General features: G+C 39.6%; 1 protein-coding gene across 2 annotated transcripts in view; it reads left to right on the forward strand.

Moving 5' to 3' along the window:
* The window catches only part of LOC134336721 (1,25-dihydroxyvitamin D(3) 24-hydroxylase, mitochondrial), a 52,846-nt gene that overhangs the window by 17,967 nt on the left and 18,268 nt on the right, over positions 1-16,611 (forward strand). For both annotated transcript variants that reach the window (XM_063031136.1, XM_063031126.1), the window contains exons 2-6: positions 186-376; positions 755-848; positions 1,709-1,805; positions 8,025-8,116; positions 11,546-11,657. In XM_063031136.1, coding sequence (XP_062887206.1) covers positions 222-376; positions 755-848; positions 1,709-1,805; positions 8,025-8,116; positions 11,546-11,657 — 550 coding nt within the window. In that variant the 5' untranslated portion in view covers positions 186-221. The remainder of the gene's footprint in view (positions 1-185; positions 377-754; positions 849-1,708; positions 1,806-8,024; positions 8,117-11,545; positions 11,658-16,611) is intronic.

A 16,611-nucleotide genomic window follows, 5' to 3' on the forward strand; every position in this document is an offset into this window, starting at 1 on the left:
GAAGCTATCTATTTGATTGCAATACGAATGAATCATTACCACCTTCAGAAAATGCTGCAACTAATGCAGTGCGTCAACACTAAAGTGTTCTTAAAATTAAAATAAGAACTAGCAGGACAGTAAGTTGACAAGCACGAGTTTTGTCCTCAAGGGTCAGTAAGCAAGCAATTTTTTTTCTTTAACAGGTGGAATTTCATAAGAAATTTGGGAAGATTTTTAAGATGAAATTGGGTCCGATTGAGTCAGTGTACGTTGGGGCTCCGTGCCTCCTGGAGGCTCTTTACCGCAGAGAAAGCAACCACCCCCAGCGCCTGGAGATCAAGCCATGGAAAGCTTACAGAGACTACAGAAATGAAGCGTATGGACTGCTCATACTGTGAGTACAAGTAAACGGTTGCTATCAATGAAGAATAAATTATTCTTTGAAAGAAAATCATACACGAACGGACTTAAATTTGTTTTGTGAAATGCAAAGTGTATTTCTTTGAGAAAATACTAGTCGAAGATATTTTGGTTTAATTATTACTCTATGGACATTAAATTGTTATCACAAATGAGCGTCAGTTATTGCGAATTTGAGCAGTATATTGGAAAATTAGACAAAGGTTAGTATTTTCATACTGATACCTGTCAGCTTTAATCAGCTATTTATGAATCTTCCGTATTTTCAATGGCGGAAAGGACAATCAATTCAAAAAACATGGGCAGTGGTGACTCAGGATTTTCTCCTGTTTTTTCCTTATCTTGGTTATAGGGAAGGCAAGGACTGGCAAAGAGTGAGAAGCATATTCCAGAAAAAGTTAATGAAGCCAACTGAAGTAATAAAACTGGATGGAAAAATCAACGAGGTAAACATATTACGAGCACGTTCGCGCCCACCGTTTCAGATCACAGCTTACTGCCGATTTATTCAAAGTCCTGTCTGCTGGCGGCTCTAGATTTCTAGCCTTGATGCGAATGCGGGCCAAACAGTTAACAGAGAACTGTCCAGCTTACGCGGTCCTGCACACAAATACGAGGAAAAAACGCGTTTTATTGTTAGCTCTTTGCTGCACGAGTTCAAGTATTAAAACTGGAGAACTTAGCATTTTATGAAGTGCAGTGTATTCCAAAGCGCACTTTTGCTACTAGCGCAGAGATGTGTTTGTGGACTCAATGTTTCGATTGATTTGTATGATATTTCTGATTTATTAAGGAGTAAGCTCATCAATATATTTAACCCGGCACCTTATAAATATTCATCACACGGCAAGTTGATAGTATATTCTAGATCAAAACCATTGATCGGGGTCGTGGAAGGAGAGCTAGAATCGCTACAGTTTTCGAAAAGGAGTTTGACATTCTGAAGAGATTTTCTTTCTACGAAAGCGGTAGACAATGAAATAAATAGAAAACAGGTTTAAATTAACTTGTCCAAAATAAAAGATAATAAACTATAGAAATATATCGCGGACCACCTTCAATTATTGCTTGCGGGACTGCCTGATGCAAAGGGATGGAGAGGAGGCTCAGTTTACAAGCAAAAGAGTTGTGTTGTTTCTTAAAAGAAGAAATTCTGCTCCTCCAAATCGACGATCTTAATCCACTTAAAGCTCGAATAGGCGGAGAGCCAACAGGTTCCAGGAATCCTTTGTCGAGTCGCTGTAATGCTGTAACTACTGGTTGAAACCTGCTATTTACTCATTTCTCTATTCTAAATAATTCGCAGGTTCTGAAGGATTTTATTGGAAAATTAGAGAAGCTTCGTGATGAGACAGGCAAGATTAATGATTTATACCAGGAACTGAACAAATGGTCCTTTGAAAGTAAGTTCTTCAGAAAGTGTTACGCTGTAAATGCCTTGGTCATTGACAATAAATGAATATTATCATTACTGGTTTTGTTCACCGCAATACACATTAGAAAGCAATCAAGACATAAATTGGAATAAGCGAATTCAGCTATGATTATTCAACAGGTTTAACTCAATTTCGCGAAATAAGAAATTTCTAATTTTGCTTAGTAATTGTTACAATGAAAAACCCAATCACGCCATTTAATCATTACTATTAATATGACCTGTGGCGAGTGGCCAAGTGGTTAGGGCGTTGGGCTCACGATCTGAACGTCTTGGGTTCGAGTCTCTGCCAAGGCAACGTGTTGTTGTGTCTTTGAGCAGGGCACTTAATAACAAAAGGATAGCTTAATAAAAGACAAAATACTTTAGAGGCTGGAAATCTTAAACAAAAAGAGAAAATGCTGGAAATACTCAGAAGGTCAGGTGGCAGTCCTGTGGAAAGGACATGGACCTAAAACATTAATTCCTGCTTCTCTCTCCACAGATGCTGCTTAGCCTAGTGAGTATTTCCAGCACCCTTTGTTTTAATTGCTTAATTCCAGCCTTTCTCTTTCTTCCTGTTGTGAAGGCAAGTTTGTGGTCCACACTTGGACCACTGATTTCTAGTCTTCAATTTGTATCTATTATCAGGTGCTGCATAAGCATACCTGTATCTAACATTTATTTATAATGAAGCTTTGCGTATATCTGCAATGAATGTTACAAAAGTGTTTTAATGTGGAACAGTGCATACTTCATAGAACAATATAACAAAGGAACAGGTCCTGGACATCTCTGTCTGTACAATCATGATGCCAAGTTAACTAGTCCAATCTAGCTGCGCCAAGGTTACATACCCTCACTCCTTGCTTGCTCATGTGTCATCCGAAATGTCTCTTAAACATTGCTGTTGTATCTGCTTCCAATAGCTCCCCTGGAACCCACCAACCTCAGTGTGAAAAACCTACCTTGCAAATCTCCTTTGAACTTTACTCCTCTCATCTTAAAACCATGCATATAGATCCACCCTGGGAAAAATACTCTGACTATCTGCCCTCTCTATACCTCTCGTCATTTTATTTACTTCTGTCAGGGTTCTCCTCAGCCTGCGGTGCTTGAGAGAAAGCAATTCAAGTTTGTCCAACCTCACAGTAGCAGGCCCCAGGCACATCCAGATACACCCATTTAACCAATCAACCCTACCACACTGTACATCTTTTGGATGTGCAAGAAAGCCGGATCATCCAGAGAAAACCCATGTGGTGAAAAGAAGATCATACTGCCTTATTACAGACAACAGTGCAATTGAATCCTAGTTGCTGGCACAGTAATAGCATTATACGAATCACTATACTACCATGCCACTCAAAGTAGATTTGATAGATTTGAATCCAATCTACCAAATTACCTTGAATCCCATATGCTTTATTCTTCTAGATCAACCGATCAAAAGCAATACTGTTAAGTTCTTTATTAAGGTTCATGTGGTCAATATTCACTGCCCTACCCTCATCCACGATCTTCATTACATCCTCAAAAAATTCATTCAATTGTAAGATATGACTTCTGCCACTCAAGGCTGTGTTGACTATCCGTAATAAATTCATGTTTTTCTATGTGTGAGTGTATCCTATCTCTAGGAATCTTTTCTAATATTTTCTCACTCACTGGTCTCGAAAATAAAAAAATGTATTTTACAGTACATTACAGGCTCTCAGCCACAACTGCTTTAGAAACTGCCTAGAATTTCCCTACCGCAAAGCTCTCTGTTTTCCTAAGCCCCATGTATCTACCTAAGAGTCTCTTGTATCCGCCTATTATATCCACCTCTACCACTGTCGCCGGCAGTGCATTCCACGCACCCACCACTCTCAGTGCGAAAAACTTACCTTTGACATCCCCCTTGTACCTGCTTCCAAGCATCTTAAAACTATGCCCCCTTGTGTTAGCCATTTCAACCCTGGGAAAAAGCCTCTGGCTATCCATATGATCAATGCCTCTCATCATCTTATACACCTCTGTCAAGCTCCTCCTCATCCTCCAAGGAGAAAAGGCCAAGTTCACTCAACCTATTCTCATAAGACATGCTCTCCAATCCAGGCAACACCCTTGTAAATCTCTCCTGCACTTTCTCTATAGTATCCACATCCTTCTTGTAGTGAGGTGACTAGAACTGAAAACAATACTCCAAGTGGGGTCTAACTAAGATCTTATATAGCTGTAACATTACCTTACAGCTCTTGAACTCAATTCCATGGTTGATGAAGGCCAACACACCATGCACATTCTTAACAACACCGTCAACCTGCACAGCAGCTTTGAGTGTCCTATGGACATGGACCCCATGATCTCGCTGATCGTCCACACTGCCAAGAGTTTTATTAATATTATATTCTGTCTTCAAATTCAACCTACCGAAATGAACCACTTCTGCTTATCTGGGTTGAACTCCATCTGTCACTTCTCAACCCATTTCTGTATCCTCCAGATTATCCATAACAACCCCAACTTTTGTGTCATCAGCAAACTTACTAACCCACCCTTATACTTCCACATACAGATCATTTATAAAAATCACAATGTGGAGGAATCCCAGAAAAGATCCTTGCTGAACACTACCGGTCATCATCCTCCATGCAGAATACAAACCATCTACAACCACCCTTTGCCTTCCGTGGGCAAGCCATTTCTGGATTCAGAAAGCAAGGTCTCCTTGAATTCCATGCCTCACTACATTCTGAATGAGGCTTGCATGGTGAACCTTATCAAATGCCTTTCTGAAATCCATATACACTACATCCACTGCTCTACCTTCATCAATGGTTTTTGTTACATCCTCAAAGAATTCAATCAGGTTCATAAGGCACGATCTGCCCTTGACAAAACCATGCTGACTAACCTAAACAGATTATGTCTCTCCAAATGCTCATAAATCCTGCCTGTCAGGATCTTCTCCAACAACTTGCCCACCACTGAAGTAAGATTCACTGGTCTATAATTTCCTGGGTTATCTCTACTTCCTTTCTTGAACAAGGGAACAACGTTTGCAACCTTCCAATCCTCTGGTACTTCTCCTGTCCCTATTGATGATGCAAAGATCATTGCCAGAGGCTCTGCAATCTCCTCCCTCACTTCCACAGAAGCCTGGGGTATGTCTCATCCGGTTCCGGTGATTTATCTAACTTAATACCTTTCAAAAGCTCCAGCATACCCTCTTTCTTAATGTTTATACACACAAGCATTTCAGTCCACTGTAAGTTATCCCCACAAATGCCAAGGTCCTTTTCACTGGTGAATACTGAAGCAAAGTATTCATTCAGTACCTCTGCTACCACCTCCGGCTCCATGCACATGTTTCCACTCTCACTCCTGATTAGTTTTATTCTCATACAGCTCATTCTCATGCTCTTCACATACTTGTAGAATGTCTTGGGGTTTTCTTTAATCCTTCTTGCATGATTATCCCTATTAACTTCCTTAAATAAAAGGGACACATTGTACATTCTTCAGTTGTCTGAGGCCTCACTTTTGGTGACAGAGTATACAGAGATCTCTGTTAAGGCCCCAGAGTTCTCTCTTGCTTCCCTCAGTAACATCAGATAGACTTCATCAGGTGATAGGGTAATCTCAAGAGACCTAAAACCTCCTCCTCCTCCTCCTCGATAGCACATGCCCTAGAATATTGATACCTCCTCACTGATGTTACTATCCTCCACATCATTCTCCTTGGTAAATCCAAATGCAAAGTACTCCAATAATATCTTATTCACTTCCTCTGGTTCCAGACATTAAACCACATTTTTGTCATTAAGTGGCCCTACACTTTCTTTAGCTTGCTTTTAATGACTTGTTATTTTCCTTAACCCTAACACAGCAAGGAATTTTTCTGGCACCCTTTAGCCCTCTTCATTTCTTGTAAAGTTCTTTCCTGCTTTCTTTGTATTCCTCAGGAGCCTTGTCAAATTTCAGCTCCTTAAGCTTTACATATATTTTCCTTCACCTTTTTTGGTAAATATATAGCATCTCTCATTAATCAATGAATATCTTTCCTCCATTTGTTATTGATACTTTATACAAACTCAGAAATACCCATTCCATTATCTGTTCTTATTCTGTGATCAACCAATGAAAATTCTGGGATAACTAGTAGAAAGGCAAGAGGTTGATTATTTTTATATATCCTTTTGACCTTCAGTTAGTGTGTTTTACCTCCCCTCACACAGATAACACCATCACAAGCTTGCAGTCACAATGTAAAACTTATTCACATTGGTAGCTATTCATCCCTTTTAGCCACAACCTGTATCAAGTGATATTAGTGATGAATTATCAGGGGAAAAGGTATGATTGAAGCTGTAGGAACTAGCAAGGCTAGAGTGAAAGGCAGTAAAACTGTAGAAGAATGTTTGATTGTTGTGAGAAATCAAGTAATTTGATAGACTGGAAAGGCTGTGAAAACATAAAGGAACATGGAAGAGCTTTGCACTGAATTGGAATGATGCACTGGATAAAGTTTAGAAGCAATTCTTTTCAGCTTTGAACCAATGGTCACATCTAGTATCAAATTTATGATGATGAATATGAGAACACTCAGTCCTCTTTTATTGTCATTTAGAAATGCATACATGCATTTAGAAGTGATACAATGTTCCTCCAGAGTGATATCACAGAAAACAGGACAAACCAAAGACTAACACTGACAGAACCACATAATTATAACATATAGTTACAGCAGTGCAAAGTAATACCATAATTTGATGAAGAACAAACCATGGGCATGGTAAAAAAAAGTCTCAAAGCCCCTGAGTCGATCGACTCCCGAGTCCCCGATAGCAGGTGGCAAAAGGGAGAAACTCCCTGCCATAAACCTCCAGGCACCATCAACTTGCCGATGCCTTGGAAGCAGCTGACCGCAGCCGACATTGAGTCCGTCCATCCGAAAACTTCGAGCCTCCGACCAGCCCCTCCGATACAGCCTCCCGAGCGCCATCTTCTACTGAGCGCCTTCGACCTAGCACCGATCACTGAAACAAGTAAAGCCGAGGATTCGGGGCCTTCTGCTCCGGAGATTCTGGTTACCACACAGTAGCAGCGGCAGCGAAGCAGGCATTTCAGAAGTTTTCCAGATGTTTCTCCATACTCTCACATCTGTCTCCATCAAATCAGAATTGTGCACGGTCCCCTACTTGACAGATTACAGATATCATTCACCGGAGAGGTGCGCCGCCATCTTCTCCTCCTCCTTTGCAGAAGCCACTTTGATATAGGGACAGATAAAGTCACACATTCCCTTTGAGTTAATAATGATTTCAGTGAAGACTCCAGACCATTATTTAATCATAACTACTGATGAGAAAATTATAGGCATAGAATGTTTCTAAGGTGTATCAGCAGAATATCAAAGGATTGCTTAATTCAGGAACAAAGTACTGCAGATGCTGGAAATGTGAAGCAAAAGAGAATGTGGTAGAAATACTCACAAGGTTTGGCATCTGTTCTACCGAAAAGAATCAACCTGAAACATTTTTTTTCCCACAGTCACAGGCTGACCTAATAAGTATTTACAATAACCTTTATTTTAATTGGGTTTGTTGCTGGCCATGAAAGAGAGTTTATGGCTTGCAATTTGTCTACTGATTTGCACGTTTTAATTGTTATCAATTAACAAGTGCTGCATAAGCATATTAAACATTTATTTGTCATGAAGCTTTGAGTATACTTGCTATAAAAGGTACAGAAATTTTTTAAATTAATAAGATTACCCATTGCATTATCCACTTCTTGGAAGTGATGATCTCGTAAATTCCATCTTTATTAGTCTAGGATCAACTAATAAAAATGTGTGACATAACTGGCAGAAATGCAAATAAGAACTTTAAAATATCCTCCCAAGTTTCCCTCCATGATTGCCAAATTTTCTAGGAAAGCAGTTGACCTCTGTTCAGTACTCCGCCCCAAAGATATGACAAAAATTCTTAAGATAAGTAACTATATACTACTAAGCATTTTTCATATTTTCAAGACACTTTCAGGTTGGAAACTATATATATCAATATTAATAGTGCTTTTGCAAATAAATATTTTTGATCTTTATTCAGTCATTGAAATACTAAAAATGTAAAATTTACAGTGTAATTTAATGGATTATGTATTTGTCAATGCATCTGAGAATTGCATTGTCCACTTATCAATAACTTTCTAATTATAGCAATTTGTTTGGTGTTGTACAATAAGCGACTCGGTTTTCTGGAACAACATGTAGGTGAAGAATCTTTGAACTTCATTCAGTCTGTTAAAACTGTAAGTCAATGTAGTTTTAATGTTGTTCAATAATTTATATTAAACTAACAATAAGAAAAGTACTTCAGTAAAACAATAAGATTAACAAAGTAGACACATTACTAACATACGGTAAAGTATAACAATTCAGAATCAGAATCAGAATCATATTTAATATGTGGTAAAATTTGTTGTTTGTGGCAGCAGTACATAATAACAGAAAACTGCGAATTAGAGCATAAGATCATAAGACATAGGAGCAGAATTAGGCCATTCAGCCCATGGAGTCTGCTCCGCCATTCCATCATGGCTAATCCTGGAACTCACTCAACCCCATACATCTGCCTTCTTGCCATATCCTATGATATGGCAAGATTGACCGATCAGGAAATTATCAACTTCCGCTTTAAATGTACCCACAGACTTGACCAGCACCCCTCCATCTAGCTTTGTATCATCTGCAGACTTTACCACAAAGCCATCAATTCTATTATCCAAATCAATGACAATTTGAAAAGTAACAGTCCCAATCTTGACCCCTGAGGAAAACCACTAGTCACTGGCAGCCAACCAGAAAAGGCACCCTTTATTCCCACTCGCTGCCTCCTGCCTGTCAACTATTCCTGTATCCATACCAGTATATTTCCTGTAACACCATCGGATTTTATCTTGTTAAGCAACCACATGTGTGGCACCTTATCAAGTGCATTCTGAAAATCCAAGTGAATTATATCCTCTGACTCTCCTTTGACCACCCTGCTTGTTACTTCCTTGAAGAACTCTAACAGACTTGTCAGGCAAGATTTCCCTTCACAGAAACCATGCTGACTTTGACTTATTTGATCATTAGTCTCCAAGAACCCCGAAACTTCATCCTTAGTAATCGACTCCAACATTTTCCCAACCACTGAGGTTAGGCTAACTGGCCCATAATTTCCTTGCTTTTGCCTTCCTCCCTTCTTAAAGAGTGGATTGATATTTGCAATCGTCCGGTCCTCTGGCACCATGCCAGAATCAAGTGATTCTTGAAAGATCATTACCAGTGCATTCATTATCTCTTCAGCAACCTCTCTCAGGACTCTGGGATGTAGTCTATCTGGCCCAGATGACATATCCACCTTAAGACCTTTGAGTTTTCCTAGCACTTTTTCCTTTGTAATAGCAATGGCACCCATACCTGCTCCCTGACACTCACAGACTTCTAGCACACTTCTACAGTGAAGACAGATGCAAAGTACCCATTAAGTTCATCTGCCATTACTTTGTCTCCCATTATTACCTCACCAGCATCATTTTCCAGTGGTCCAAATATCAATTGTCACCTCCCTTTTACTCTTTAAATAACTGAAAAACTTTCAATATGCTGCTTTATATCATTGGCTAGTTTTCCCTCATATTTCATCTTTTCCCTTCTTATAGCTTTTTTAGTTGCCTTTTGATGGATTTTTAAAGCTCACTGATCATCCAACTTCCTACTCACTTTTGCTACCTTATATGTCCTTTCCTTGGCTTTTATGCAGTCCCTAACTTCCCTTGTCAGCCACAGTTGCCTACCCCTATCATTTGAGAACTTCTTCCTCTGTGGGACATATATATCCTGCGCCGTGTGAACTATTCCCAGGAACTTCAGCCATCTCTGTTTTGCCGTCATCCTCACCAGTGTCCTCCTCCAATCTACTTGGGCAAGTTCCACTCTCATGCCTCTGTAATTCCCTTTATTCCATTGTGATACTGATACATGTAATGAAAGTAAGTATATATTTTTTATAAGAAATTAAATAAGTAAGCAAAAAGAGAGAAAAAGGAGAAAAAAGTGAGGTAGTATCCATTCAGAAATCGAATGGCAAGGGGGAAGAAGCTGTTCCTAAAATGTTGAGTGTGTGTCTTCAGGCTCCTGTAACTCCTCCTTGATGGTAACAATGAGCAAAGGACTCATCCTGGGTAAAGGATGTCCTTAATGATGGATGTCACCTTCCTGAGGCATCGGCTTTTGGAGATGTCCTTGATGATGGGAAAGCTAGTGCCCATGATGGAGCTGGCTGAATTTGAAACTTTCTGCAGCTTTTTCTGAACCTATGCAGTTGGCCCTACATACCAGATGGTGATGCAATCAGCTAGAATGCTCTCCAAGGTACATCTGTAGAAATTTGCAAGAGTCTTTGTTTCCAAACCTCCTCACACTGCTGATGAAATATAACTGCTGCCATGCCTTCTTTGTAATTGCATCAATAAGTTGAGCCTAGGGTAGACCTTCAGAGATGTTGACGCCCAGGAGCTTGAAACTGCTCGCCCTTTCCACTGAAGATCCCGTGAAGAGGATTGGTGTGTGTTCCCTCGACTTCCCCTTCCTGAAGTCTACAATCAATTCCTTGATCTTATTAACTCTGAGTGCAAGGTTGTTGTTCTAACACCACTCAACCAACTGATATTTCCTGCTCGTATGCCTCCATCACCATCTCAAACAATAGTTGTGTCATCAGCTAATTTATAGATAGCTTTTGAGCTTTGCCTAGCCACACGGATGTGGGTATAGACATGGCTAATTTTTTAAGTGCATGAAAGGATTAATGTATGAGGAGCTTTTGATGGTTCAGACTGACTGGGGTTTAAAAGGATCAGGGAGGAGCTAATTGAAACCTATCAAATATTGAATGGCCTAGATAGAGTGGATGTGGAGAGGATGTTTTCGATAGTGAGGACCAAAGGGCACAGCCTCAAAATAGAGGGACATAGATTTACAACACAGATTAGGAGGCATTTATTTAGCCAGAGGATGGTGAATCTGTGGAAATCACTGCCATGGATAACTGTGGTGGCCAAGTCATTGAGTATATTTAAAGCAGAGGTTGATAGATTAGTCAGAGTGTCAAAGGTTATGAGGAGAAGGCAGGAGAATGGGATTGAGAGAGATCATAAATCAGCCATGATGGAATGACAGAGCAGACTCGATGGGCTGAATGGCCTAATTCTGCTCTTATGTCTTTTGGTCTTATGGTCTTATTTAGGGATGTTCAATAAATGTTGGCATCACCAGAGACAGGCACATCCTGAAAATATGTGTAATTTTTTATGTATCAAAATAAACTTTATTTATAATAATTATTATTTATAGGAATAAATTGTGCAGTTTTTTAAAATTTTTATATTCATAGTCGATGCTTTAAGTAGTGTTCCGTTACATTCCGTAAAACCTATACGACTGTTGCCACTCATGTGGCCTCATGGGCTGGTACACTACTACAATAATTGAGGGGCCTCTTCACCCAACCTGGCCCCTCGCTGTCCAGTGTGGAAGAACCCTGTACTGTGGCCCTGAATTACTGTGGTAATTCAGATCATCCATGCAGCTGGCAACATTTCTCTAAGGACCTCTTGTGTAAAAATATATCTCAAAGAGAAGGAATTTATTCATGGAAATTTGTCTTTCCTTTAAATCTCTGCTTTTCTTAGATGATGGATACATTTGGAAAAATGATAGTGACTCCAGTTGCACTTCATAAGAGCCTTAATACGCAGACTTGGAAGGACCATACAGAAGCTTGGGATAACATATTCAAAATAGGTATATTGGCATTAGTGATATTTACGTAAGCGTTCTGGAAAACTAACACTTTAAATCTGGAATTTAAGTCATCTTTCAACTGAAAAATCTTTGAGCATCAATGAATAGCTCCAGTAAAATCAAAATTTCAAAGCAATATTATGGAGGCCCTGATTCTCAATTTCCAGGTGCATTGAAAGTATTTGAAATAGAAGAGATTATAGTAATGTTTTACTTTTGGAGTTTTAGTTCAAGTCTGAACATAGAGTGCCGGCTGGTGGTGTAGTGGCATCAGCCCCAGACTTCGGAGCGAAGGCTTCTGAGTTCGAATCCAGCCGGCTCCCTTGCACGCTTTCCATCGGTGCTGGGTTGAGTGTTGAGCTAGCAAGTCGGCCTCATAAAAATAAGAAAGCCCGCTAAAAAAACGCCGTCATGACGGCGTCCTAATGACTCCACTTGAGGGTTTTCTTCTTCTTCTTCCTAACATAGAGTGGATGGAAACAGGTCACTGAACTCACATGAGTATTATCTTACAGGGAATATTAGAAAGTTTGAGGCACTTTAATGTATTTTTGGTGACTTTATTAAAGGAGGAAGAACAATTTTAACACGGCATACTCTCAGGGATTACTTCTGCCAGAAATTATGACCGGGTTCCTCACTGTTTCTTATCTTACAAACTGACTACCATACAACATGCTGAATTCATCCCTACACTCTACCTCATCAAACCTCATGCACATTCCTAATCACTCCTTTTTTACCTCAAGCATATTCCCAATTGCCCAGCTCCTGACTACATGTGTATTTGCTTCCACACATAAGATATCATGTTGTCTAGAGTGCGGACTAATGACTGAAGGTGATCTCCAAGACCTTCCTTGCCCTTCACCCCTCTTCCCCACACCCCACATCCCTCCCCTAACTGGGCTGACCTGATATGAGGAAAGTTTCCAATCGTCTTGGTAATGTTTGATATAGTGCAGTGAAACAGTCAGGTTTCATTAGATTGAAGGTATTCCAGAATATTGTTTGATATGCATTAGAATCTGAAAGTAAATGTGTTAAGACAAAAACAAGAGAACATTACCACACTGAAGCAGACTCATTTACCCATCATGTCTGCCATAGTGCTTTTCCCCCACAAGTGTCACTTGGTACAACCCGATTCATTAGCTCCGTCTCTCAACTATTCAAATTTCCATTTTATCTTGCACCTATTGAACTAGCATTAAAACAATGCATTCAGTCACAACATAAGGAGTCGGCAACTTTAGTGACTATAAAAACGTGAGTAACCAAAATATTGTATGTTTGGACGTTCAAATTACGTAATGGTAAATGCTAATCAATAAATGTGGCCGAAAAAATTATGAAGCCGAAATATTGTCATTAAAAATTCAACTGCCTCAATAAGGTGCAAATTTAATTTATATCCTAATAAATCAATTTGCTGATCTCCTGAAACATGCTTTCTTTTACATTGCTTCCTTTCTTCTGGTGGCTATCTCTGTGTAGAATTAGGATTAGAGAGTAGAAAAATAGAATTGTTACAGCATGCAAGAAAATTATTGGATCCAATAGGTCTATTTCGGTTGTTTATAGAGAAAACATTGAGATACCTTCACAAACTCCCATAGCCTTTGACGACCCTGTGATTTCAGTCACTGGGACTGACATGAGAGCATCCTTCAGGAGGGTGAACCTATGGAAAAAATCTGGCCCAGATAATGTATCTGGCCGAGTACTAAAGACCTGAGCTAATCAACTGGCAGTAGTGTTTACTGTAGCCCTACTTCAAGCAGGCTTCAGTCATACCAGTGACCAAGAAGAATGTGGTAACCTGTCTCAATGACTTTATCACCGTAAGATATAGGAGCAGAATTAGGCTATTTGGCCCACCAATTCTGCTCCGCCATTTTCTTATGGTTGATCTATCTTTACACTTAGCCCTAATCTCCTGCCTTCTCCCCATATTTCTTCATGCCCTGACCAATCAATAATCTATCAACCTCTGCCTTATCTATTTTTGGCCTCCACAGCTGCCTGTGGCAAGAATTCTACAAATTCACCACTCTCTGGCTAAAGAAATTACTTCTCATCTCCATTCTAAAAAGATGACTCTCTATTCCGAGGCCGTATTCTCTGGTCTAAGTCTCTCCCACTACAGGAAACATCCTCTCCATATCGACTCTTTCAAGGCCTTTCACCATTCGATAGGTTTCAATGAGGTCATCTCTCATTCTTCTGAATTCCAGTGAATACAGGCCCAGAGCCATCAAACGCTCTTCATATAACAAGCCATCAAATCCTGGAATAATTTTCGTGAACCTCCCTTGAAAGCTCTCCCAGTTTCAGCACATCCGTTGTAAGATAAGGGGAAAAACCCGCTCACAATACTCCAAGTGATGCCTCACCAGTGCTTTATAAAGTCTCAACATTACATCCTTGCTTTTATATTCTAGTCCTCAACTATCATCCAGTCGCACTTACATTCACTGTGAGGAAGTGCTTAGAGAGGTTGGTTATGAAGCATTTCAACTCCTGCCTGAGGAGTGACTTGCATCTGCTTCAATTTGCCGACTCTCACAGCAAATGCATTTCATTGGTTCTCTACCCTGTTCTGGAACATCTGGACAGTAATGATACATATCAAGATGCTCTTCATTAACTACAGTTCAGAATTCAACACAACCATCCTCCCAGAACCTAGACCTTGAAACCTCCTTGTGTAATTGGATCCTCGATTACCTCACTTGCAGATCCCTGTCAGTATGGATTCGCAACAATATTTCCTCCACAATTACCATCAGCACAGCTATACCATAAGGCTGTGTGCTTATCCCCCTACTCTATTTGCTTTATAATTATGACCATGAGGCTATGTACAGCTCTAGTGCCATATTTAAGTTTACTGATGACACCACTGTTGTTGGCCGAAACAAATGTGGTAATGAATCGACATAAAGGAGATTGAGAATCTGGTTGAGTGGTGCCACAGCAACAACCTATCACTTAATGTCAGCAAAACCAAATAGGTGATTATTGACGACAGAAGGTAGAAATTGGGGTCCATGAGCCAGTGCTCATTAGGGGCTCTGAGGTGGAGAGGGTCAGTAATTTTTTCAGAGGATTTGTTCTGGAACCATTTCAAAGAAGGTATGACAGTGCCTTAACTTTCTAAGAAGTTTGCCTGTCATCTAACAACTTTACAAACTTCTATAGATGCAGAGTGGAGAGTATACTGACTGTTTGTATCATGGCCTGGTATGGAAATGCCAAAGCCCAAAAACAGAAAAGCCTAGAAGAAAATGGTGGATATAGCCCAATTCATTGCAGGAAAAGCTCTCCCCATCATTGAGCACATCTACAAAAAGTGCTGCCACAAGAAAGCAGCATCCATCATCAAGGACCCCCTCCATCCAGACCATGCTCTCTTCTCACTGCTACCATCAGGAAGAAGGTACAGGAGCCTTAGGTTCTGGAACAATTATTAACCTTTAACCATCTGGTACCTGAACCAGAATGGAAATCAACATTCACCACAACACTGAACTGATCAGTGAACACAACCAAGGGACTCACTTTCAAGGATTCTACAAGTCATGTTCTCAGTATAATGTCCTGCAGAACGGTCTTCCGCCAAAACATCAACTGTCTGTTCATTTCTTTAGATGCTGCCAAACCTGCTGATTTCCTCCAGCATTTTGTGTATGCTGCTCGGTGTTATTTATTCATTTTTCTATTTCCACAGTTTGTCATCTTTTGCACATTGGTTGCTTATCAGTCTCTGTGTGTTGTTTTTCATTGATTCTATTGCACTTCTTTGATCTTCTGTGAATGTCTGTCACAAAATGAATCTCGGGGTAGTATTTAGTGATATATATGTACTTCGATAATAAATTTTTTTTTTGAACTTTGAATATTAAAATCCTATCAGTCTCTTTTCCTTGTTCTTTCCCCACGGCAAGCTAACTTATTATTCCTTCAGTTGCTGTCCAATTCCTTTTTGAAGACAATGATTAGCTTTCTTTCTAGCTATCTTCTGAGCTGTGAATTTCAGATCCTAATTAATATGTTAAATGGCTCTCTGTTGATGTTTGAAGTCCTGTTGGATGTCTATTTTTCATGGTCATTTGTCCACAGTATGGTGGCAAAGATCCACAACCTGTCCTGTTGTTCATCCAAAGCCAATGATTCCAATTGCATTTTACATGGACTTATCCACTCTTTGCAGCATACTTCAATAACATTTTGATAGAAATTTTACAGATTTTACAGGAACTATTTACCATAACTTTACTAAAATACCCAAGTTCATACTAGCTGGATATAAGATAATGTGGTCTACAAAATCCCGTCATCTGTCTTTTTATAAATTAATTCCGTTTCTATCATTCTGATTAAAGTAATCTTCAAATTAAAATATATATGATATGTTATTAAATAATCAAGGTATTGATATCTAATTTAAGAGGTTTTTATATTACTGTATTTTTAGGATATCATGTGCTTTATTCAGTTCAGAAAGAGAAATTCAGAGTCACCAAGGCCACACGGTTCACTGGAATGCCATGCACAAGGATCAGTCATCAGATTTGCACTAATAAACTGAATGACCTGGAACAGGACACTGAAGCCAAGTGTTTATAATAGCCTAAGGTCAACAGGAGGCATTGGCTGGGGTCACTGAACTGACAGGGATATGCAGCTCTTGTTACGCACATAGCTTATTCATTTGAGGCAGTATTGACTGACACACCTACTTTCCTGTTTCAGTAGTGAAAACAGCTGAAGGAGATTAGTGAAGATAAAACATTTTTAACATGACTGGCTCCAGATATTAACCTTCTAATTCCACTTGTTTCGCTTTCCAAGTAAAGATGTTGCAGTCTCATTCATTGCCTGGTTCTTTTATAAAAGTCCTAGCAAAATGATATGACAAAATTATAAACGCAAACATGAGAAAATCTGC

Source organism: Mobula hypostoma, chromosome 2 (assembly GCF_963921235.1).
Source record: "Mobula hypostoma chromosome 2, sMobHyp1.1, whole genome shotgun sequence".
NCBI lineage: Eukaryota > Metazoa > Chordata > Chondrichthyes > Myliobatiformes > Myliobatidae > Mobula > Mobula hypostoma.